This window comes from Salvelinus fontinalis, chromosome 16, assembly GCF_029448725.1.
Source record: "Salvelinus fontinalis isolate EN_2023a chromosome 16, ASM2944872v1, whole genome shotgun sequence".
Classification (NCBI taxonomy): domain Eukaryota; kingdom Metazoa; phylum Chordata; class Actinopteri; order Salmoniformes; family Salmonidae; genus Salvelinus; species Salvelinus fontinalis.
In genome coordinates, this window is record NC_074680.1 from 52,572,058 (window position 1) to 52,599,001 (window position 26,944).

The 26,944-nt window shown below is 41.9% G+C and overlaps 1 protein-coding gene across 1 annotated transcript in view; it reads left to right on the top strand.

Annotated features, from left to right (window-relative positions):
* LOC129813404 (uncharacterized) overlaps positions 1-26,944 on the top strand; it is a 97,852-nt gene that overhangs the window by 49,962 nt on the left and 20,946 nt on the right. The window contains 3 exon segments of the mRNA XM_055865740.1: positions 966-1,235; positions 12,852-13,106; positions 19,082-19,351. Of these exon segments, the coding sequence (XP_055721715.1) occupies positions 966-1,235; positions 12,852-13,106; positions 19,082-19,351 (795 nt within the window).

Genomic DNA, 26,944 nt, shown 5'->3' on the forward strand with positions numbered 1-26,944 from the left:
TATCTCTCTGATATTATTGTTAATGTAACTAGTCTAAATATAGATTGTGTCTTGTCTTTATCTATCTGATATTATTGTTAATGTAACTAGTCTAATATAGATTGTGTCATGTCTTTATCTATCTGATATTATGTGAATGTCACTAGTCTAATATAGATTGTGTCATGTCTTTATCTATCTGATATTATGTTAATGTAACTAGTCTAATATAGATTGTGTCATGTCTTTATCTATCTGATATTATGTGAATGTCACTAGTCTAAATATAGATTGTGTCATGTCTTTATCTATCTAATATTTATGTGACTAGGTCTACTACTTGTTACCGCTGTTTTCTTCTGTTCACATTCATTCATTCATTCATTCACATTTGCAGTTGTGTCTAAGCCAAACAATTCAGTATTTTTCTTTGCATGCATGAATAACTAGGTTAATACTTACAGCATTTAGTTAGCATTATTTTGGTAAGACAGCTGTGTGTACGGCTGTATTCACATAGGCTGTTTGTAATAGGTGAATTATCCTCTCTATCTTGTAGTCTATATTCTTTACCAAAACAGCATTGATGTAGGGCGCTGTCCATTGTGCTGATCCAGCGCAGCAGAGATAGGTTACAGATTTCAAAAGGACACCATGATCTCAGTCTGGACATTTGAACTTTATGTTTATTGCGGTAGATGAGAATGATTATATAAGCAGAATTCTATATCATTCCAATGCAAGAACCCCCCCCCCCTGACCCCCAAAAATGTTTACCCCTGTGGCACAGCGCAAAAACTTTATTTTTATTACATTACAAGTAAAGCTATGGTTGTGTGACTTCTGTTTTTTGCATATTTCTTACCCATATCAAAAGGAATTGCAGGCTGGCCTTTTCTACTATTTTACTACTTTTAAACTTTTTCCTCCTGTATTATATTTCTGGAGATAAACTGTAACACTGACAATAATGTATTTTCCCTTAGTACTTCCTGCTCCAGACCAGCTGACTGTTGACTCAGTGGACACCACATCAGCTGCTGTTAGCTGGAGCCAGCCACCAGGATTGGACCAAACCCAACATCATTACCAGATCTCCTACCGCTGTCTAGGGACAAAACCACACATCACTACCACGTCTTCACACAGCATCACTCTCTCTGACCTGAAACCTGCCACTCAGTACTCTGTTACTGTCTGCACTGTGCTGGAAAATGGAAAGCAAAGTCAACTGGTGTCAACAACCCTCATCACAAGTAAGTTCTCTACTTAAAAATGATGTATAGTGTCAAAGTAAAAAAGAAAAGAAAACGAATGTAAATGAACTAATGAGTAACAATTTATTGTGACTACATACCCATAATGCATTCTCTAATATTTCTCTGGGTCCCACATATGCATTCAGTGTAAAGTCCAATCTATTTTTCTATTCATAAGGCGTTTATAGCTAGTGGTAATTAACTGTGCAGTTTGCCACTCAGATCTATAACAACAACATTAAAGGTCTATGTATGAATTCTATTTAGTCAATGTCATTTCTATTTTCCCATTCATAAAGCCTTTGTAGACATGCTTATCTGATGGACACAACACAGAATGTTAAATTGAAACATTAACATTTTATTAAAAAAATTCAGGTGTAGTACAGAAAACAATTGCTGAGGACTTCACCTAAGAATTTCTTGTATTGACATTTTTTAGTTGGACTTTTCTTGAATAGATTTAAGAAATATTCATATTCAAACCATTCAAATTAATTTCCCCATTTAAGACTCATAGAAATAACTATATGGTAATTTTCCATGAAGAAAAAACCCTAAAGTCTAAGGGCCTGGGCTGGGCTTCTACTAAGCTAACATATGGAATTGTTTTAAGATGGTCATACCAAGGGTCATTTAGCTCCTTGATTTAGAATTGTAGGACCCCTGTAGGCATATATAGAAATAACATCGGACCAACACTTTACATGTTGCGTTTATGTTTTCGTTCAGTGTAGTAATCGCATCAACTACATTTTCTGTCAACTTTTAAAAACAGACATTTCTATCACTTTCCCAACAACTTATACTAAACCAAAAATATAAATGTAACATGTAAAGTGTTGGTCTCATTTTTAATGCGCTGAAATAAAAGATCCCAGAAATGTCCACAACATATAGTCCCAACACAATTCTAGGATTGCTACCCAAGCCGGTTGGTCATTCGTTCTATCGGATCGGTATCCAGAGCACGACCCAGTTATTCAGTCTTTTTGTTCTATGGACGCGACCCAGTCGTTCGTTCTAAATGTTCCATTGCCATACTGGTTGGCAATGTTCTTATCCCTTGCTTGCTAGCTAGCCAACTACGGCTAACTTAGTAACATCAAACCGTGCAGCCACAATATCAACAGTAGCTGCATTTGCATACATTTAAGCTGTTTTCTAGTGACCTTTATTTAGATAGATCCATAACAATGAGCGAATGAGGTGCGATTTCATATGGCATAGAAAATGTGCTCTCTCACCAGGACACTGTTGTTTAGAGGATCTAGCCAACAAACACAGCTAACACAATCCCTTCAAACTGAAGCTGGAAAGACTGCCAACTAGATGCACTTCATTTCGTTTGACCTTTTTTCAAATGACATTTCTTTGTATATATCCATAAAAATGATGCCAGTTGATTCATTATTTTGACTGGCTGAGAACCGCTGCTTGCTTGTCGGTCTCATCCTGACTACAGACGTGTCATTACTATGGGACAGCTGGAGATCGAATTTGAATATTGAAACAATGTTGCAAATGTCGGAGACAGACAGCAAGGTTTATACAAATATCTGCTGTTGAAAACAAAATGTTAGTCTAAAAGAAATGTGACAGGATGTCTAGACGCTTTTATAGTGGAGATTAAGTTTATACATTGCCTGGCTGGGCTGATGAGACAGTGGATTGCACAGTCAGATGGAACAGAGTGAATAGGCATTTTGATGTCATAGATTTAGCCGGTGGTAATTTGTGGAATAGACACTGACTGAAATGCGGTTTTAACAAATCAGAATACAGGATTAGAACTACCCGTTGTGTAATGCCCATTCATCCAATGACAACATTAATTCAGTGAGGAAAGAGATGCATAAGCGCCAGGGTACCAACGCCCTATGGCACATTTGTCTTGGCCCCTTAAGTTACTAACAGCTGTAAAAAACAACAACAACTAGTAAACAGCCTCTAAATATGTTTCTGTTCGTGATTTAAACATTCTGACAACTGAGCAATGTAAAATATTAATATTTAGGAAAAGTCAGGGAAGGAGCAGGACGTTGCTATTTAAAAAAACATATTTTTTTATGTACAAAATCCAACTTCAGTGTCCGTTGGCCTATGGCGTAAAATGAGTAGCGTTTCAAGTAATAATAATATAAAATATGAGAAAGATTTAAATTGGGACGTTTGCTTTCGCAAGTCACATTAACTATTTTAGTGAGTAAAACTTTCTAACACAGGTTGTTAACCCTAGATAGTATTTCCCTCTTATTCACTAATAAATAGCTGTAGCTAGCAACTAGCTGGAACAATGTCAACACGTTTTCCAACTAGGACAATAAACATTACACAATCGTTGTATCTATCTCAATATATACTATCTCAATATTTTAAGATTTACATTGTACTTTTGCACAGTCGGAACCTTTAACAACGGGAAAAAAATAAGAGACAGGAACATGCGATTCTTTCCATTTTGGCTGCATGGGAGGATAGGGTGAGAGGTCAGTAAAATGTCACTTCCAGTTGACCTCTTGCTTCCACCAAAATCATCAAAAAACAAATGTAACATTTAGTTAACCTTTTTTGTTCACTATTTCATGACTGGCGTCGTACATTTGCACATTTAAAATAAGAAAAATTGTTAAGAAGGAAGTGATGTCATTAACCTGTCAGCTCTCCTCTGCAGTCAAAATGAATGCAGCTGGTTCCTGCCTCATAATTCTTCCTGTTTTCAAAGGTTTGTAATGTGCAAAAATACAATGTAATCGTGAAATTACATTTTTAACTAAATGTTTAATGAGTTTGATGATGATTTTGTAACGTTTATTGACCGATTTGAAAAACATGTTGACATTGTGCCAGGGGCTTACCTAGCTGCTAGCTAACTAGCTACATCAGTGAATAAGAGGGAAATGCTAGCTAGCTTTACCACCCAGTGTTAATACATTGTACTCATTAAAATAGTTTCTGCTATTAGTCTGAAATGGGGAATTGAATTTTAATGGTTTGAATGGTCAAGAAAAGTTAAACTGAAAAATGTCGATAATAGCCAGGAGTCCTCAGCAATCTGGAAAACGTAAATAAAATGTTCACATTTCCTTTAACATAGTGTGTACATCAGTTAAGCATGTTTATAAATGCTTTATGAATGGGGAAATATAAATTACATTACATTGGCATATAATTCATACATACAAAGCTCTTCATGGTAATTATGGTGCATTGGAAAGTATTCAGACCCCTTCACTTTTCCACGTTTTGTTACGTTACTGCCTTATTCTAAAATGGATTAGATAAAAAATAATCACCATCAATCAACACACAATGCCCCATAATGACAAAGCAAAGGTTTCTAGACATTTTTGTAAATGTATTTATAAAATATATATATCTTATTTACATAAGTATTCAGACCTTTTGCTCTGAGAGTAAACATTTAGCTCAGGTGCATCCTGTTTCCATTGATCATCCTTGAGATGTTTCTACAACTTGATTGGAGTCCACCTCTGATACATTCAATTGATTGGGCATTATTTGGAAAAGCACACACCTGTCTATGTAAGGTCCCACAGTTGACAGTGCATGTCAGAGGTGGTGAGATGGCGGAAGCAGAAGTGTCATTTGAAGTTGAAAGCACATTGAGTACAGTTAGCGAGAACAGTGAAGTCCAAGAATGGAACAAAAAGGGCTAAAATGTATGTGGAAAATGAGTCTGATGAATCGTTGGAGTGCGTTCATTGGATAAGAATGTTTATTTGGGAAACCCTTTTGAAGTCACGAGGACGGTGAAGAAGACGTTGGGGAAAGTGGATGTAGTCATAGTAACCAGGAGTGGTATGGTGTTGATATCGTGTAGTCATAGTGACCAGGAGTGGTATGGTGTTGATATTGTGTAGTCATAGTGACCAGGAGTGGTATGGTGTTGATATTGTGTAGTCATAGTAACCAGGAGTGGTATGGTGTTGATATCGCGTAGTCATAGTGACCAGGAGTGGTATGGTGTCGATATCGTGTAGTCATAGTGACCAGGAGTGGTATGGTGTTGATATCGTGTAGTCATAGTGACCAGGAGTGGTATGGTGTTGATATCGTGTAGTCATAGTAACCAGGAGTGGTATGGTGTTGATATCGTGTAGTCATAGTGACCAGGAGTGGTATGGTGTTGATATCGTGTAGTCATAGTGACCAGGAGTGGTATGGTGTTGATATTGTGTAGTCATAGTGACCAGGAGTGGTATGGTGTTGATATTGTGTAGTCATAGTAACCAGGAGTGGTATGGTGTTGATATCGCGTAGTCATAGTGACCAGGAGTGGTATGGTGTCGATATCGTGTAGTCATAGTGACCAGGAGTGGTATGGTGTTGATATCGTGTAGTCATAGTGACCAGGAGTGGTATGGTGTTGATATCGTGTAGTCATAGTAACCAGGAGTGGTATGGTGTTGATATCGTGTAGTCATAGTGACCAGGAGTGGTATGGTGTTGATATTTACATTTACATTTTAGTCATTTAGCAGACGCTCTTATCCAGAGCGACTTACAGTAGAGTGCATACATTTTATTACATTTTTTTTACATACTGAGACAAGGATAGTAACCAGGAGTGATATGATGTTGATATCGTGTAGTCATAGTGACCAGGAGTGGTATGGTGTTGATATCGTGTCATCATAGTGACCAGGAGTGGTATGGTGTTGATATTGTGTAGTCATAGTAACCAGGAGTGATATGGTGTTGATATCGTGTAGTGATAGTGAACAGGAGTGGTATGGTGTAGATATCGTGTAGTCATAGTAACCAGGAGTGATATGGTGTTGATATCGTGTAGTCATAGTGAACAGGAGTGGTATGGTGTTGATATCGTGTAGTCATAGTGACCAGGAGTGGTATGGTGTTGATATCGTGTAGTCATAGTAACCAGGAGTGATATGGTGTTGATATGGTGTAGTCATAGTGACCAGGAGTGGTATGGTGTCGATATCGTGTAGTCATAGTGACCAGGAGTGGTATGGTGTTGATATCGTGTAGTCATAGTGACCAGGAGTGGTATGGTGTTGATATCGTGTAGTCATAGTAACCAGGAGTGGTATGGTGTTGATATTGTGTAGTCATAGTAACCAGGAGTGGTATGGTGTTGATATCGCGTAGTCATAGTGACCAGGAGTGGTATGGTGTCAATATCGTGTAGTCATAGTGACCAGGAGTGGTATGGTGTTGATATCGTGTAGTCATAGTGACCAGGAGTGGTATGGTGTTGATATCGTGTAGTCATAGTAACCAGGAGTGGTATGGTGTTGATATCGTGTAGTCATAGTGACCAGGAGTGGTATGGTGTTGATATTTACATTTACATTTTAGTCATTTAGCAGACGCTCTTATCCAGAGCGACTTACAGTAGAGTGCATACATTTTATTACATTTTTTTTACATACTGAGACAAGGATAGTAACCAGGAGTGATATGATGTTGATATCGTGTAGTCATAGTGACCAGGAGTGGTATGGTGTTGATATCGTGTCATCATAGTGACCAGGAGTGGTATGGTGTTGATATTGTGTAGTCATAGTAACCAGGAGTGATATGGTGTTGATATCGTGTAGTCATAGTGAACAGGAGTGGTATGGTGTTGATATCGTGTAGTCATAGTAACCAGGAGTGATATGGTGTTGATATCGTGTAGTCATAGTGAACAGGAGTGGTATGGTGTTGATATCGTGTAGTCATAGTGACCAGGAGTGGTATGGTGTTGATATCGTGTAGTCATAGTAACCAGGAGTGATATGGTGTTGATATGGTGTAGTCATAGTGACCAGGAGTGGTATGGTGTCGATATCGTGTAGTCATAGTGACCAGGAGTGGTATGGTGTTGATATCGTGTAGTCATAGTGACCAGGAGTGGTATGGTGTTGATATCGTGTAGTCATAGTAACCAGGAGTGGTATGGTGTTGATATCGTGTAGTCATAGTAACCAGGAGTGATATGGTGTTGATATGGTGTAGTCATAGTGACCAGGAGTGGTATGGTGTCGATATCGTGTAGTCATAGTGACCAGGAGTGGTATGGTGTTGATATCGTGTAGTCATAGTGACCAGGAGTGGTATGGTGTTGATATCGTGTAGTCATAGTGACCAGGAGTGGTATGGTGTTGATATCGTGTAGTCATAGTGACCAGGAGTGGTATGGTGTTGATATCGTGTAGTCATAGTGACCAGGAGTGGTATGGTGTTGATATCGTGTAGTCATAGTGACCAGGAGTGGTATGGTGTTGATATCGTGTAGTCATAGTAACCAGGAGTGATATGGTGTTGATATCGTGTAGGCATAGTGACCAGGAGTGGTATGGTGTCGATATCGTGTAGTCATAGTAACCAGGAGTGGTATGGTGTTGATATCGTGTAGTCATAGTAACCAGGAGTGGTATGGTGTCGATATCGTGTAGTCATAGTAACCAGGAGTGGTAAGGTGTTGATATCGTGTAGTCATAGTGACCAGGAGTGGTATGGTGTCGATATCGTGTAGTCATAGTAACCAGGAGTGATATGGTGTTGATATCGTGTAGTCATAGTAAACAGGAGTGGTAAGGTGTTGATATCGTCTAGTCATAGTAACCAGGAGTGATATGGTGTTGATATCGTGTAGTCATAGTAACCAGGAGTGGTATGGTGTCGATATAGTGTAGTCATAGTGACCAGGAGTGGTATGGTGTCGATATCGTGTAGTCATAGTAACCAGGAGTGATATGGTGTTGATATCGTGTAGTCATAGTGAACAGGAGTGGTATGGTGTTGATATCGTGTAGTCATAGTGACCAGGAATGGTATGGTGTTGATATCGTGTAGTCATAGTGACCAGGAGTGGTATGGTGTCGATATTGTGTAGTCATAGTGACCAGGAGTGGTATGGTGTCGATATCGTGTAGTCATAGTGACCAGGAGTGGTATGGTGTTGATATCGTGTAGTCATAGTGACCAGGAGTGGTATGGTGTTGATATCGTGTAGTCATAGTGACCAGGAGTGGTATGGTGTCGATATTGTGTAGTCATAGTGACCAGCAGTTGTATGGTGTTGATATCGTGTAGTCATAGTAACCAGGAGTGGTATGGTGTTGATATCGTGTAGTCATAGTGACCAGGAGTGGTATGGTGTCGATATCATGTAGTCATAGTGACCAGGAGTGGTATGGTGTCGATATCGTGTAGTCATAGTGACCAGGAGTGGTATGGTGTTGATATCGTGTAGTCATAGTAACCAGGAGTGATATGGTGTTGATATCATGTAGTCATAGTGAACAGGAGTGGTATGGTGTGGATATCGTGTAGTCATAGTGACCAGGAATGGTATGGTGTTGATATCGTGTAGCCATAGTGACCAGGAGTGGTATGGTGTCGATATTGTGTAGTCATAGTGACCAGGAGTGGTATGGTGTCGATATCGTGTAGTCATAGTGACCAGGAGTGGTATGGTGTTGATATCGTGTAGTCATAGTGACCAGGAGTGGTATGGTGTTGATATCGTGTAGTCATAGTGACCAGGAGTGGTATGGTGTTGATATCGTGTAGTCATAGTGACCAGGAGTGGTAAGGTGTTGATATCGTGTAGTCATAGTAACCAGGAGTGATATGGTGTTGATATCGTGTAGTCATAGTGACCAGGAGTGGTATGGTGTTGATATCGTGTAGTCATAGTGACCAGGAGTGGTAAGGTGTTGATATCGTGTAGTCATAGTAACCAGGAGTGATATGGTGTTGATATCGTGTAGTCATAGTAACCAGGAGTGGTATGGTGTCGATATCGTGTAGTCATAGTGACCAGGAGTGGTATGGTGTTGATATCGTGTAGTCATAGTAACCAGGAGTGATATGGTGTTGATATCGTGTAGTCATAGTGAACAGGAGTGGTATGGTGTTGATATCGTGTAGTCATAGTGACCAGGAATGGTATGGTGTTGATATCGTGTAGTCATAGTGACCAGGAGTGGTGTGGTGTCGATATTGTGTAGTCATAGTGACCAGGAGTGGTATGGTGTCGATATCGTGTAGTCATAGTGACCAGGAGTGGTATGGTGTCGATATTGTGTAGTCATAGTGACCAGGAGTTGTATGGTGTTGATATCGTGTAGTCATAGTAACCAGGAGTGGTATGGTGTTGATATCGTGTAGTCATAGTGACCAGGAGTGGTATGGTGTTGATATCGTGTAGTCATAGTGACCAGGAGTGGTATGGTGTTGATATCGTGTGTTTCTAAAGAGCAAAAGGATCGTGGATTGTGGCTAGTGAAAGTATCGACACATGAAGTGAACAGCTTTGATTTTAGGAGCAGGTACTTTGTAAAAGATGTTATCTATGGTGTCCATTTGGACATTGATAATCAATATCTTAGGTAGAAAATTCCAGGAGTAGTTAATGCACATCGCTTGACCCGTATGGAGAATGGGAAAAAGGAGCAGAGTTTATCTGTATTATTGATGTTTGATGAGTATTTACCACCCTATGTAAAGTTGGGATATACAAGATACGCCATAAGAGCGTTTGCAAAACCCGATGCAATGCAAAAAACGTAAAAACTTTGGCCATGTGTCACGTGTTTGCAGACGGAAGGAATAGGTTATTGAAGAGTCTTTGAATGTAAAATGTTGTAATTGTGGTGGGGATTTCTGAATTCCCTGAGTGCCATGTTGGGGTGACAGAGGTTGAGGTGTCAGGAATCAGGGCTAAACAGCAAATCTCCTATGTGGAGGAGGTGAAGCGAGTTGAAAGGGCAAGAGGCCACCGTTCTGAAGAAGATATGGAGGAGGATGCACCACAACCAGTTGCAAATGTTATGAATCAAGTGATCTGGATACATTTATTGTGATAAAGGTGGATTTTGTATAATTTATAGCCACAGTTATTAAATGTACTGCACAAGTATCCAAGAAGCCTAAAAAGCTGGACATTATTTTATCTGCAGCCTAGAACTGTTTGGGCCTCCAAGACTTAACTGCAGAAGCACTGCAAGGACTACTGTCGCCAGGAAATGTCCCGCAACCACAGGATCCTTCTGAGCCTGTGTAGAGACCTGATTAAAATAGAAAAGCAGGCTGATTTAGTTTAATTAACATTTCCTTACTGATAGTGTGTATGGATTTTTAAAATTATTTTTTTACCTCACATTTTTTCCTTTTTAGATACTTATTATCTATCTGTACTGTAGGTCGCGGAATGCACATTTAATTGTTGCAAACGTCAATACACCAAAGATAAACAAGAATAAGTGCATGTCAGAGCAAAAACCAAGCCATGTGGTCGAAGGAATTGTCCGTAGAGCTCAGAGACAGGATTGTATCGAGGCACAGATCTGGGGAAGGGTACCAAAACATTTCTGCAATATTGAAGGTCTGGAAAAACACAGTGGCCTCCATCGTTCTTAAATGGAAGAAGTTTGGAACCACCAAGACTCTTTCTAGAGCTGGCCGCCCGGCCAAACTGAGCAATCGGGGGAGAAGGGCTTTGGTTAGGGAGGTGATCAAGAACCCGATGGTAACTCTTACAGACCTCCAGAGTTCCTCTGTGGAGGACAACCATCTCTGCAGCACTGCACCAATCAGGCTTTTATGGTAGAGTGGCCAGATGGAAGCCACTCCTCAGTAAAAGGCAAATGACAGCCAACTTGGAGTTTGCCAATAGGCACCTAAAGGACTTAGACCATGAGAAACAAGATTCTCTGGTCTGATGAAACCAAGATTGAACTTTTTGGCCTGAATGCCAAGCGTCACTTCCGGAGGAAACCTGGCACCATCCCTACGGTGAAGCATGGTGGTGGTAGTATCCTGCTGTGGGGATGTTTTTCTGCGGCAGGGACTGGGAGACTAGTCAGGATTGAGGGAAAAGTGAATGGAACAAATTACAGAGAGATCCTTGATGAAAACTTGCTCCAGAGCACTCAGGACCTCTAAATGGGGCGAGGGTTCACCTTCCAACAGGACACCGACCCTAGGCACACTGCCAATACAATGCAAGAGTGGCTTAGGGACAAGTCTCTGAATGTCCTTGAGTGGCCCAGCCAGAGCCCGGACTTGAACCCGATCGAACATCTTTGGAGAGACCTGAAAATAGCTGTGCAGCGACGCTCCCCATCCAACCTGACAGAGCTTGATAGGATCTGCAGAGAAGAATGGGAGAAACTTCCCAAATACAGGTGTGCCAAGCTTGTAGCATCGTACCCAAGAATACACGAGGCTGTAATCGCTGCCAAAGGTGCTTCAACAAAGTACTGAGTAAAGTGTCGAATAAATTTACAAACCTATTTTTTTTTTTTAGCTTTGTCATTATGGGGTATTGTGTGTAGTTTGATGAGGGGAAAAACTATTTAATCAATTTTACAATAAGGCTGTAATGTAACAAAATGTGGAAAAAGTCAAGGGGTCTGAATACTTTCCGAATGCACTGTAGACATTTAATGTTGGTGTTATATATCAGAGTGGCAAACAGCACAGTTAATTACCACGAAGTGCTTAGCTTTAAATGTGCTTAGCTACAGTATAAATGGTTTATGATTGGGAAAATAGATTTAACTTTACCTTGACTGCATAGAGTTCATACATAGACCCTTCATGTATGCGTTAGACCAGTATGACCCATTTTATTGTGATGTGGAGGAGGGCTGTTAATGAGTTACGAAAGAGTTATCGTATGAGTCTCAACTACACAATGTGATCAGTCAAATTTCCCCTGAGGATTCACCCCTGTGGAGATCTTCATGCATCACTGACATCAAGGAGAAGAATAAAAAAGAGTTATATACCGGCTGGTACGGGCTATACCTGGTTTGGTCTTTTGGCATATTCACTAACACTGACATGCCAGAAGTACAATTTAGAGAACAGCCATAATGATGACACGATGCTGTCATTGTAATGATGCATCTTTAAAGATATCTACATATGAGCTCCTGCATAGCATGACATTAATGTGCTATAGATATGCTATTTTTAATTAATCCTTTAATAATGTGGTTGGGACCTGTTCTAACATGTTCATGAAATGCTTATAGATGTGTAATGAATGCATTATGGATCTGTAGTCAAAATACATTTTTACAAACTAATCATAATGGATGTGTCAGCATGTACAGTATCTTCCCTGATGAGAAATATATGATGGTGAATTCTTCATCTTATGAGGCAGTTCTGTGTTGAAATCAATAAATGTTTATTATAATATCTGATTTCATTCTTGATTCTATTCCTGTGAGTCATTCTGTCAAGGAGTTGATCTGCCTCTGCTTGCTTTAACTTTAACAGTAGTACAGTGTTAAACACTTGTTATTGTGGAGAGGATTTATAATAACAGATTTATTTTAATTTATATTGATATTGATTTTATTTTATATATTTTACATTTTTGGGGTGTGGCGGCAACAATTTAGCAGAGGGCAGCGCCGTTATTAAGTTAATATAGTGGAAACTGTTAATTTGTGTTACATTACAAATCTAACTTCTCTTTTCGGCTTATTTCTTCACATATCAAATGGAAATGTGAGATGATCTTTTCAACTTTGACTACTTTTCTTCCTGTAGTTTATTTCTAGAGTTAAACTATAGCGTTGACAATGATGTATTTTCCCTTAGTACTTCCTGCTCCAGAACAGCTGACTGTTGACTCAGTGGACACCACATCAGCTGCTGTTAGCTGGAGCCAGCCGCCAGGATTGGACCAAACCCAACATCATTACCAGATCTCCTACCACTGTCCAGGGACAGAACCACACATCACTACCACATCTTCACACAGCATCACTCTCTCTGACCTGCAACGTGTCACTCAGTACTCTGTCACTGTCTGCACTGTGCTGGAAAATGGAAGGCAAAGTCAACTGCTGTTAACAACCTTCACCACAGGTAAGGAATTACCCTACTTAAGTATTATCTCTGGTGTCAAAGTTTGTTTAAACCTTAACTCGTTATCAAAATGATTCTATAAACTAATCATAATGAATGTATCAGTATGGGATGTAAAGGTACAGTATCTTCCCTGATGAGAAATATATGATGGTGAATTCCCCAGTTCTCATGTTGCAGTTTGGTGCTGAAATGAATTATCTTTAAAAATAATAATCATAATATTTAAGTTAATGGATTCTTCAACTCATATGAGTCATTATGTCAAGGACCAGGTGTGCCTCTGCTTGCTTCAACCCAGTGAGTCACAACGTCACACCTGCATGATTTAGTACTTTAAACCCTTTTAACCATTGTGTACATACTTCTAGGTTGTACCATTGGATTTGTCTATTTCTTCTGTATCCGTTGGTATCAACTATTAGTAGTGTCACGATCGTCTTCGGGTGAAAGAGAGGACCAAGGCGACGCGTGATATAAATACATCTTCATTTATTAGAAGATGAAACAAACAGGAACACTATACAAACTAGACAAAACAACAAACGACCGTGAAGCTATAAAACGAAAGTGCAGACACAAGCAACTAACGTCAAGACATAGACAAAAACACACAAATATCCCCCATGTCACACCCTGACCTAACTAAAATAATAAAGAAAACAAAGATAACTAAGGCCAGGGCGTGACAGTCTGTGTGATTTAACAATCACATTTCAATCAAATGTATTTATAAAGCCCTTTTTATTTCAGCAGATGTCACAAAGTGCTATACAGAAACCCAGCCTAAAACCCCAAACAGCAAGCAATGCAGATGTAGAAATCAAATCAAATCAAATTGTATTTGTCACATACACATGGTTAGCAGATGTTAATACGAGTGTAGCGAAATGCTTGTGCTTCTAGTTCCGACAATGCAGTAATAACCAACGAGTAATCTAACCTAACAATTCCACAACTACTACCTTATACACACACAAGTGTAAAGGGATAAAGAATATGTACATAAAGATATATGAATGAGTGATGGTACAGATCGGCATAGGCAAGATGCAGTAGATGGTATAGAGTACAGTATATGCATATACATATGAGATGAGTAATGTAGGGTATGTAAACATTATATTAAGTGACATTGTTTAAAGTGGCTAGTGATACATTTTTACATAATTTCCATCAATTCCCATTATTAAAGTGGCTGGAGTTGAGTCAGAATGTTGGCAGAGGCCGCTAAATGTTAGTGGTGGCTGTTTAACAGTCTGATGGCCTTGAGATAGAAGCTGTTTTTCAGTCTCTCGGTCCCTGCTTTGATGCACCTGTACTGACCTCGCCTTCTGGATGATAGCGGGGTGAACAGGCAGTGGCTCGGGTGGTTGTTGTCCTTGATGATCTTTATGGCCTTCCTGTGACATCGGGTGGTGTAGGTGTCCTGGAGGGCAGGTAGTTTGCCCCCGGTGATGCGTTGTGCAGACCTCACTACCCTCTGGAGAGCCTTACGGTTGTGGGCGGAGCAGTTGCCGTACCAGGCGGCGATACAGCCTGACAGGATGCTCTCGATTGTGCATTTGTAGAAGTTTGTGAGTGCTTTTGGTGACAAGCCGAATTTCTTCAGCCTCCTGAGGTTGAAGAGGCGCTGCTGCGCCTTCTTCACAACGCTGTCTCTGTGGGTGGACCAATTCAGTTTGTCCGTGATGTGTACACCGAGGAACTTAAAACTTTCCACCTTCTCCACTACTGTCCCGTCGATGTGGATAGGGGGGTGCTCCCTCTGCTGTTTCCTGAAGTCCACAATCATCTCCTTTGTTTTGTTGACGTTGAGTGTGAGGTTATTTTCCTGACACCTCACCCCGAGGGCTCTCACCTCCTCCCTGTAGGCCGTCTCGTCGTTGTTGGTAATCAAGCCTACCATTGTAGTGTCGTCCGCAAACTTGATGATTGAGTTGGAGGCTTGCATGGCCACGCAGTCGTGGGTGAAAAGGGAGTACAGGAGAGGGCTCAGAACGCACCCTTGTGGGGCCCCAGTGTTGAGGATCAGCGGGGTGGAGATGTTGTTACCTACCCTCACCACCTGGAGGCGGCCCGTCAGGAAGGACCCAGTTGCACAGGGCGGGGTCGAGACCCAGGGTCTCGAGCTTGATGACGAGTTTGGAGGGTACTATGGTGTTAAATGCTGAGCTGTAGTCGATGAACAGCATTCTCACATAGGTATTCCTCTTGTCCAGATTGGTTAGGGCAGTGTGCAGTGTGGTTGCGATTGCGTCGTCTGTGGACCTATTGGGTCGGTAAGCAAATTGGAGTGGGTCTAGGGTGTCAGGTAGGGTGGAGGTGATATGGTCCTTGACTAGTCTCTCAAAGCACTTCATGATGACGGAAGTGAGTGCTATGGGGCGGTAGTCGTTTAGCTCAGTTACCTTAGCTTTCTTGGGAACAGGAACAATGGTGGCCCTCTTGAAGCATGTGGGAACAGCAGACTGGGATAAGCATTGATAGAATATGTCCTTAAACACACCAGCCAGCTGGTCTGCGCATGCTCTGAGGACGCGGCTGGGAATGCCGTCTGGGCCTGCAGCCTTGCGAGGGTTAACACGTTTAAATGTTTTACTCACCTCGGCTGCAGTGAAGGAGAGCCCGCAGGTTTTGGTAGCGGGCCGTGTCAGTGGCACTGTATTGTCCTCAAAGCGAGCAAAAAAGTTATTTAGTCTGTCTGGGAGCAAGACATCCTGGTCCGCGACGGGGCTGGTTTTCTTTTTGTAATCCGTGATTGACTGTAGACCCTGCCACATACCTCTTGTGTCTGAGCTGTTGAATTGCGACTCTACTTTGTCTCTATACTTGCACTTAGCTTGTTTGATTGACTTGCGGAGTAAATAGCTACACTGTTTGTATTCGGTCATGTTTCCGGTCACCTTGCCCTGGTTAAAAGCAGTGGTTCGCGCTTTCAGTTTCACGCGAATGCTGCCATCAATCCACGGTTTCTGGTTTGGGAATGTTTTAATCGTTGCTATGGGGACGACATCGTCAATGCACTTTCTAATGAACTCGCTCACCGAATCAGCGTATTCGTCAATGTTGTTGTTGGACGCAATGCTGAACATATCCCAATCCACGTGATCGAAGCCGTCTTGAAGCGTGGAATCAGATTGGTCGGACCAGCGTTGAACAGACCTGAGCGCGGGAGCTTGCTGTTTTAGTTTCTGTTTGTAGGCTGGAAGCAACAAAATGGAGTCGTGGTCAGCTTTTCCGAAAGGAGGGTGGGGGAGGGCCTTATATGCGTCGCGGAAGTTAGTATAACAATGATCCAAGGTTTTACCAGCCCTGGTAGCACAATCGATATGCTGATAGAATTTAGGGAGTTTTGTTTTCAGATTAGCCTTGTTAAATTCCCCAGCTACGATGAATGCAGCCTCAGGGTGTGTGGTTTCCAGTTTACATAAAGTCAGATAAAGTTAGTTCAGGGCCATCGATTTGTCTGCTTGGGGGGGAATATATACGGCTGTGATTATAATCGAAGAGAATTCCCTTGGTAGGTAATGCGGTCGACATTTGATTGTGAGGAATTCTAAATCAGGTGAACAGAATGACTTGAGTTCCTGTATGTTGTTATGATCACACCACGTCTCGTTAATCATAAGGCATACACCCCCGCCCCTCTTCTTACCAGAAAGATGTTTGTTTCTGTCGGCACGATGCGTGAAGTAACCAGCTGGCTGCACCGACTCCGTTACCGTCTCTCGAGTGAACCATGTTTCCGTGAAGCAAAGAACGTTACAATCTCTGATGTCTCTCTGGAATGTTACCCTTGCTCGGATTTCATCAACCTTGTTGTCAAGAGACTGGACATTGGCGAGTAGTATGCTAGTGAGTGGAGCGCGATGTGCCCGTCTCCGAAGCCTGACCAGAAGACCGCTTCGTTTGCCCCTTTTACGGCGTCGTTGTTTAGGGTCGCCGGCTGGGATCCGATCCATTGTACTGGGTGGAGGGCAAGACACAGGATCCGCTTCGGGAGAGTCATATTCCTGGTTGTAACGATGGTGAGTTGACGTTGCTCTTATATTCAGTAGTTCCTCCCGACTGTATGTAATGAAACATAAGATTACCTGGGGTACCAATGTAAGGAATAATACATAAAAAAACTAAATATTGCATAGTTTCCTAGGAACGCGAAGCGAGGCGGCCATCTCTGTCGGCGCCAGAAGTACGGTGGCTAGTAAAAACTCCCTAGAATGGCAGGAACCTAGTAAGAAACCTAGAGAGGAACCAGGCTTTGAGGGGTGGCCAGTCCTCTTCAGGCTGTTCCCGGTGGAGATTAAAAGAGTACATGGCCATTAAGGCCAGATTGTTCTTCAAGGTGTTCAAACGTTCGTAGATGACCAGCAGGGTCAAATAATAATCAGTGGTTGTATAGGGTGCAACAGTTCAGTACCTCAGGAGTAAAATGTCAGTTGGCTTTTCATAGCCGAGCATTCTGAAGTCGAGACAGCAGGTTCGGTAGAGAGAACGAGAGAGTTGAAACAATCACGTCCGGGACAAGGTACCACATCCGGTGAACAGGCCAGGTTTCCCTAGCCGCAGGCAGAACAGTTGAAACTGGACGTGCTAACAGAGGCTGAATGGGGAGCAGTGTTTGTGAGACAAGGGTGGATCATGAATGAGCCTGGGGCTGGGTCTTTTAACAGAAATGTTTGTTGAGTCCGAATGTTTTGAGCTACAAACTATGAAACGCTGTCTATGAAATTCTGAGACTCTCACGAACATAAAGTTTTGCTCTATGACAATCACAAGCTACACATGAGTTGTTAGAAGGTGAGGAGTTATTCTACGTAGAAGATCATAGGAAATCCCAGGACATAGTGTCTATAATACTGTAATAAGCTCACATAGTTGCTGTCACAAACTCCAAACTCCACACAGTTGTCACTGATGAGGGGGATATTCATTTCCCAATGAGCAAACACTATCTGTACGAACAGCATTCATATAAATCCATTTATATCAGGGTTTTTTGCTTTGGCTGACAACATTTGTCAACAACACTCAAGGATGCAACGGTTTATGTTGTTTTTTTGTGTTCTACTTGTAGCCCTGGTTGTCCTGAAAAGAAAATGGTTAAACACTTCATTACGGTGGCGAAATATCAGGTCTGGACATTCCGATAATTGGAAGACAATGAAATGAAAAGCCACATTGTGCTGGGTTCTCTGGACTGATAGGGTTTTTATTTATTTTACCAGGTAAGTTGACTGAGAACACATTCTCATTTACAGCAACAACCTGGAGAATAGTGATGGAGGAGAGGAGGGGGGATGAATGAACCAATTGTAATCTTGGGATGATTAGGTGACGATGATGGTATGAGGGCCAGTTTGGGAATTTAGCCAAGACACCGGGGTTAACACCTCTACTCTTATGCTAAGTACCATGGGATCTTTAGTGACCACAAAGAGTCAGGAAAGCCGTTTAACATCCCATCCAAAAGACAGCACCCTATACAGGGCAATGTCCCCAATCACCATTGGGGACACCATTGGGATACTTTTTTAGACCAGAGGAAAGGTTGCCTCAAACTGGCCCCTTCAAAACCACTTCCAGCAGCATCTGGTTTCCCATCCAAGGACTGACCAGAACCAACCCTGCTTAGCTTCAGAAGCAAGCCAGCAGTGGGATGCAGTCATCCAAAGGACCGTATAAAACATTTGTTATTGTGGAGAGTATAAAGACTTTTTTTGTTGCCATGGCGGTAAATTTTTTTGCAGTGGCACAGTAAAGTTCATAAATGCATAAAGTGGAAACTTTTTTTTTTTTTACATTACATATCTAACCCCGGTTGTGTGACTTCTGCTTCAGCTTATTTCTTCACATATCAAAAGGAATTGCAAGCTGACCTTTTCTATTTTTCAACTACTATTCTACTTTTTCTCCTGTAGTATATTTCTAGAGTTAAACTATAGCCTGGACAATAATCTATTTTCCCTTAGTACTTCCTGCTCCAGACCAGCTGACTGTTGACTCAGTGGACACCACATCAGCTGCTGTTAGCTGGAACCAGCCACCAGGATTGAACCAAACCCAACATCATTACCAGATCTCCTACCACTGTCCAGGGACAGAACCACACATCACTACCACATCTTCACACAGCATCACACTCTCTGACCTGCAAGGTGGTACTCAGTACTCTGTCACTGTCTGCACTGTGCTGGAAAATGGAAGGCAAAGTCAACTGGTGTCAACAACTTTGACTACAAGTAAGGATGTACCCTACTTTATCAGCACTACAGTATAAAACACTTGTTATTGTGGACAGGATTGATATTCACAGCATTCTTTTCATTTATATTTCAGTAATAAGGCTTGAGAACCTGTGGATTATCGTGTGAATAACTCCTGACTAAGGGCTGTTCTTAGGAGGGTGTTTTTCCTTGATAATTCTCTGTTTCGAGGGCCTTATTGCTTTTATAAAATGGTTACCAACATATTAATATAATATAATAATATTAACATGAAATATTAACTACATGTTATCATTAAAAATGTACTTTTTATGAGTAACTTAGTTTTATTTCATCCTTTCACCACACAATATAGTCCGGGTTAAAGCCAGTTGTTAGTTACCCTCTGTGCCTCTTCTTGTAAAGTTTTTATTACGAGCCCCTTAGGTGTCTGGTTCTACTGCTGTTGACTTATTTATCTTCTCGTGGTCCTAATCACTGATGGCTGCATGGTACGTTTCCTTGTCCTTCCCCTGTCGCTGCAGTTGTTTAACGATGTCCACGAGACGTTGGATGTTGTGAACTCTGAGTCTTTCATTAAACACCAGGAAAGGTTCAGAGGGGGGTCGTTATGTATCAGTTTAACTGGGTACAGAGACCCGTGTAGCTGCTCAGCCTGTACATTTCACCCTTAATATTCCTCACACTGCCATAAAACTCCCCTGAATAGTTTTCAACCTTTCTTTTGTAGTGTCTCAAAACAGATAGTTGTCCCCTTTTCACTAAGCCAGGCCATGAAACATCTCAGCCCAGTTTGTCTGCTTGACTGTGTTGGCTTCATTACGGCTCTTGTCCAGGGGGTTATGTATCACTATATTGGATCACTCCAATAGGGTATCCTTCTGCGCTGCAGAATACATTCAGAGTAAAGATTTCAGATGAATCCCGTGTACCGGGTGGTGCTGAGGCTGACCCCCTTAAATAGCTGCCGACACATTACTTCCTCCTCTTCCTTTTCTCGGCTCATTCCAGAGAGAAGTGGCTTGGTAAGAGCTCTATGTTAGTGTGTAAGAGCAGAAGTATACCTGCAGCTATTCAGTAGCTTGGAGCAGCTAGCTAGTCTTACCATCTGGGTGCTCTGCTGTCCCCCCACTTGGTTTGGCCTGTGCCATCTGGTTTGGATTTAAATCCCTGTTTTAATTACTTGTGACAGTGTACCAACCTGGGCAATACTTGTTTTGGTCTTCCAGTATTGCGGCGCTAATTGTTTGTCTGTCCACCGGGACCCTCCAGGCCATAGCCGTCAGGTTCGGGGACCGCGCCTACCCTGCACGATCGGGAGACTGTGTATGTTTCTCACCGGCGGGCTTACAGTTCTCCCCTGAGAGTGAGCTAAGTCGAGTAAAATTCTACTTGAGTAAAAGTCTACGTTTTTTGCTTTAAATCTACTAAAATATCAAAAGTAAATGTCATTGCTAAAATATACTTAACTATCAAAAGTAAAAGTACAAATCATTTCACATTCTTTATATTAAGCAAACCAGACGGCATAATTTTCTTGTTTATTTTGATTTATGCATAGCCAGGGGCACACACCAACACTCAGCCATACTTTACAAATGAAGCATGTAGTAAAGTAAAGTACAGATACCCCTAAAAATGACTTAAGTAGTACTTTCAAGTTTTCAACGGCCTTGCTTAGTGTGTAGGGCGCTGTCCATGGTGCTGTCCATGGAGCAGAGCAGAGATTTCGCTCCAACCTATCACATCCTGGTCAAAAGCATTCAATGTTCTCTACATATAAACATTTGTGTTTATTGTGGTATAGCATGATATAAGTGGAATTCAATATAATTACAATGCAAGAACCCAAGCTACATATTGGTGTTTCATCATAAATATAGTCTAATATGGCTTTCTTGGTTGCCTATTAGTTTTTGTGGTTGTAAATGGAACTGTGCGTATTGGAAACGTGTTTATGGTAGACTGACATTGCTTTATTGATTAAGTGGATCAAATTTGATCCACAGAAGTGTATTGTGCCATTTCACAAGGTGTTGCTGAAATCATGAGCGGCATGATTTTCCATGTTTACGGAGGCCTACGGGCCTATTTATTTGGCTGAACAGCTGTTCACGGCTACTTCTCACGGTAATAGGCTGAAGGCTATATTTTGGCTAATTGGATCTCCATTCACGGTTTTTCTACTGTTAATGTAACTTGCCAAAATTTAGATTGTGTCATGTCTTTATCTATCTGATATTATGTTAATGTAACTTGCCAAAATATAGATTGTGTCATGTCTTTATCTATCTGATATTATGTTAATGTAACTTGCCAAAATATAGATTGTGTCATGTCTTTATCTATCTGATATTATGTTAATGTAACTAGTCTAATATAGATTGTGTCATGTCTTTATATATCTGATATTTATGTTACTAGGCCTACTACTTGTTACCGCTGTTTTCTTCTGTTCACATTCATTCATTCACATTTGCAGTCGTGTCAGTAAGCCAAACTATTCAGTATTTTGTCTTTGCATGCATGAATAACTAGGCTACTACTTACAGCATTTAGTTAGCTTTATTTTGGTAAGACAGCTGTGTGTACGGCTGCATTCACATAGGTTGTTTGTAATAGGTGAATTATCCTCTCTATCTTGTAGTCTATATTCTTTACCAAAACAGCATTGATGTAGGGTGCTGATACTTTGAATCAGAGAGAGGCTACAGGTTTCAACAGCACTCAATGATCTGTCTGGACATTTCATATGTTTGTTTATTGTGGTATAGCGTGATTATATAAGCAGAATTCAATATAATACCAATGCAAGAACCCCCCCACCCCCACACACACACAAAAAAAATGTGCCCCTGCTGCGCAGCGGAATTTTACATTTTTTGTTATGTTACAAATCCAACTCTTCTTGTGTGACTTCTGTTTTAATATATTTCTTATCCGTATCAAAAGGAATTGCAAGAAGCCTGTTCTACTTTTCAACTACTATTCTACTTTTCCTACTTTTCATTTATATATTTTTCATTTTTGGGGGGTGTGGCCGCAACAGTTTAGCAGAGGTGCAGCACCGTTAATAAATTAATATAGCGGAAACTCTTAATTTTTGTTAAATTACAAATCCAACTAGTGTTGTATGACCTCTGTTTTTAGCATATTTCTTCCATTATCAAAAGTACTTGCAAGCGGGTCTATTCTACTTTTCACCTACTATTGTTATTTTCCTCCTGTATTATGCAATGTATTTCTACAGTGCATATTACAGAATACATTCAGAGTAAAGATTTCAGATTAGTCCCGCATACCGGGTAGTGATAAGGCTGACCCCCTTAAATAGCTGTCGCCGCACTACTGCCTGTGAATCAGCACAGAAGCATAGCCGCAGCTATTCAATAGCTTGGAGCAGCTAGCTAGTCTTACCATCTGGGTGCTCTGCTGTCCCCCCACTGGGTTTGGCTTGTGCCATCTCGTTTGGTTTTTGTCCCTGTTTTAATGACTTTTAGTGACAGTGTACCAACCTGGGCAATACACAGTTTGGTCTACCAGCATTGCAGCGCTGAGGTTTTGTCATACTTGTCTGTGAGACTTGTCTGTCCAACGGTACCCTCCCAGTTATAGCATTCGGGTTCGGGGACAGTGCCTACCCCACCAGATCGGGAGACTGTATGCGTCTCTCCGGCGGATTTGCAGTTCTCCCCTGAGAATGAGCCAGGTGTTGTGAGGCGCACCATATTTCATCTCTCACAGGGAGCAGCAATCTTGCCTAGACTCTTGTGTGTTCCATGGTGAACGAACTATGCAATGTAGCTAGTTTAATGAGAGGTGAAGATTACAGGACTATGCACAGGTGTAAACTAGAGGTTGTCACGTTCCTGACCTATTTCTGTTAGTTTGTTGTATGTGTTAGTTGGTCAGGACGTGAGTTTGGGTGGGCATTCTATGTTGTCTGTTTCTATGTTGGTTTAGGGTTGCTTGGTATGGCTCTTAATTAGAGGCAGGTGTTTGGCGTTCCTCTAATTGAGAGTCATATTTAGGTAGGTTGTTTCACAGTGTTCGTTGTGGGTGGTTGTCTCCTGTGTCAGTGTTTGTCGCACCATACGTGACTGTTCGGTTTGTTTTGTACATCATCATTTTGTGTAGTCTATTTTCCCTGTTCGTGCGTTCTTCGTGTTTAATGTAAGTTCGTCGTCCAGGTCTGTCTACTCCGTTTGTTGTTTTGTTAGTTATAGGGAAGTTCGTGTTTTTTCGTCTTTTCTTTAAATAAATTATGTGTTCACAACCCGCTGCGCCTTGGTTCCATCACTACTCCTCCTCTTCGGTTGAAGAGGAGGAGGACAACCGTTACAAAACCACCCACCGATCCAGAATCAAGCAGCGGTGTAATCGGAGGAAGGGACAGCGCAAGAAGGAGGAATGGACTTGGGAGGATGTTTTGGACGGGAAAGGTTGCTACACATGGGAGGAGATCCTGGCTGGAAGGGATCGCCTCCCATGGGAACAGCTGGAGGCACTGAGGAGAGCAGAGGCAATCGGAGAAGGGAACCGGCGTTATGAGGGGACGCGTCTTGACAAGGTGAATCCTGTTAAATCTACTTCAATCAGTGTAGATGAAGGGGAGACAGGTTAAAGAAAGATTCTTAAGCCTTAAAACGATTGAGACATGGATTGTGTACGTGTGCCATTCAGAGGGTGAATGGGCAAGACAAAATATTTAAGTGCCTTTGAACAGGGTATGGTAGTAGGTGCCAGGCATACCGGTTTGAGTGTGTCAAGAACTGCAAAGCTGTTGGGTTTTTCACGCTCAAAAGTTTTCCTGGTGTATCAAGAATGGTCCACCACCCAAAGGACATCCAGCCAACGGCAGGTCAGTGGTCAAAAAAGGATCAATGATGAAAGAGGACAAAGAAGGCTGACACATTGTGCAGAGCAACAGACGGGCTACAGTTAGTCAACTGACGGGCTACAGTTAGTCAACTGACGGGCTACAGTTAGTCAACTGACGGGCTACAGTTAGTCAACTGACAGTCTACAGTTAGTCAACTGACAGTCCAGTACAACATTGGTGCCCAAAGACCCATAAAAGAATGCACAACTTGTCGTACCTTGACAGGATTGGGGTATGGCAGCTGATGACCTTACAGAGTTCCACTTCTTTCAGCAAAAAACAAAAAACTGCTGTTGCACTGGGCTAAGGAACCAAAGCACTGGACACTGGAGAATTTAAAAAACATTGCCTGCTCTGATGAATCCCAGTCCCTGCTGTTTCACGTTGATGAGAGAACTGGGGTACGGAGAAACCCACATGAATACAGGCATCCATCATGCCTCGTGTTACCATTACAGGCTGCTGGTGGTGGTGTGATGGTGAGGGCTGTGTTTTCATGACACACATTGGGCCCCTTGATAAAAGTGGAGGAACATTTGAATGCCACACGATATCTGGACATCATTGTCGATCAGGTGCATCCCTTCATGGCAGCAGTGTATCCATCTGCTAATGGATTTGTTCAGCAGGATAAAGCCCCATGCTGCAAGGCTAGAATTGTCCAGCAATGTTTCCACGAACATGACAGGGAATAGTGGCCTGCCCAGTCACCAGATCTCAATCTGTGGGATAAGATGGAAGGAGTTATTCAGAGTAGAGATCCACTACCAGCCAACTTGACACAACTGTGGGAAGCATTGGAGTCAGCCTGGGCCAGCATCCCTGTGGAATGCTTTCGACACCTTGTAGAGTCCATGACCCAACAAATTGAGGCTGTTCTGAGGGCAAAGGGAGCTGTGCAACTCAATATTAGGAAGGTGTTCTTAATGTTTTGTAAAATCAGTGTAAACAGCAACACCATGTAGATGTTATAAACATATATTGCTACCACTGTATCATCAAAGGAATTATCTAAGTGAGTTTCAGAGATAGACAGTATACAGTGGTGGAAAAAGTACTCAGATTTCATTCTTGAGCAAAAGTAAAAAGTAAATACTATTCATCAAATTCCTTATATTAAGCAAACTAGGCGGCATGATTTTCTATTTGTTATTTATTTACGGTCAGTCAGGGGCACACTCCAATGCTCAGACATCATTTACAAACACAGGATTTGTGTTTAGTGAGTCCACCAGATTAGAGGCAGTAGGGATGACACTGCGTTATATTGATAGGTGCGTGAATTGGAACATGTTGCTGTCCTGTCTAAGAATTTGAAATGTAACGAGTACTTTTAGGTGTCAGGGAAAATGTATGGAGTAAAAAGTACATTATTTTCTCCAGGAATGTAGTGGAGTAAAAGTAGTCAAAAATATAAGTAGTAAAGTACATATACCCTCAACAACTACTTAAGTAGTACTTTACACCACTGCCAGTATATGAATGCTTTCGGTTTCTAGCAAGTTATATCATGAAGCTTGTTTCTTAAGCTACATATGTTAATGTGGATATTTTTAGCACCTTTCTGGGTTGCTTGATAGTTTTGTATTGCTTTACTGGGAGAAGACATCAATCAAATGTATTTATAAAGCCCTTTTTACATCAGCCGATATCACAAAGTGCAGTACAGAAACCCAGCCTAAAACCCCAAACAGCAAGCAATGCAGGTGTAGAAGCATGGTGGCTAGGAAAACGTCCCTAGAAAGGCCAAAACCTAGGAAGAAACCTCGAAAGGAACCAGGCTCTGAGGGGTGGCCAGTCCTCTTCTGGCTGTGCCGGGTGAAGATTATAACAATACATGGCCATTAAGGCCAGATCTTTCTCCAAGATGTTCAAACGTTCATAGATGAACAGCAGGGTCAAATAATAATCACAGTGGTTGTAGAGGGTGCAACAGGTAAGTACATCAGGAGTAAATGTCACTTGGCATTGAGATGTTGAAATATCAGGTGCGTTAGAGAGAGAAAGTTGAAAACAGCAGGTCTGGGACTCGGTAGCACGTTCAGTGAACAGGTCAGGGTTCCATAGCCGCAGGCAGAATAGTTGAAACTGGTGCAGCAGCACGACCAGGTGGACTGAGGACAGCAAGGAGTCATCAGGCCAGGTAGTCCTGAGGCATGGCCCTAGGGCTCAGGTCCTCTGGGAGGGGAGGGAGGATGGGAGAGAGAATTAGAGGGAGCATACTTAAATTCTCACAGGACACCGGATAATAACACCAGATATAACAAACTGACCCTAGCCCCCCGGCACATAGACTACTGCAGCATAGATACTGGAGGCTGAGACTAGATGGGTCGGGAGACACTGTGTCCCTGTCCAACAATAACCCCAAACAGGGCCAACCAGGCAGGATATAACCCCATCTACTTTGCCAAAGCACATCCCCAACACAACCAGAGGGATATCAACAGACCACCAACCTACTACCCTGAGACAAGGCTGAGTATAGCCCACGAAGATCTCCTCCACCGCACGAGCCCGAGGGGGCGACAAACCGGACAGGAAGATCACGTCAGTGACTCAAACCACTCAGCCATCCGTGACTCAACCCACTCAGCCATCAGTGACTCAACCCACTCAGCCATCAGTGACTCTACCCACTCAACCATCAGTGACTCAACCCACTCAGCCATCAGTGACTCAAACCACTCAACCATCAGTGACTCAAACCCACTCAGCCATCCGTG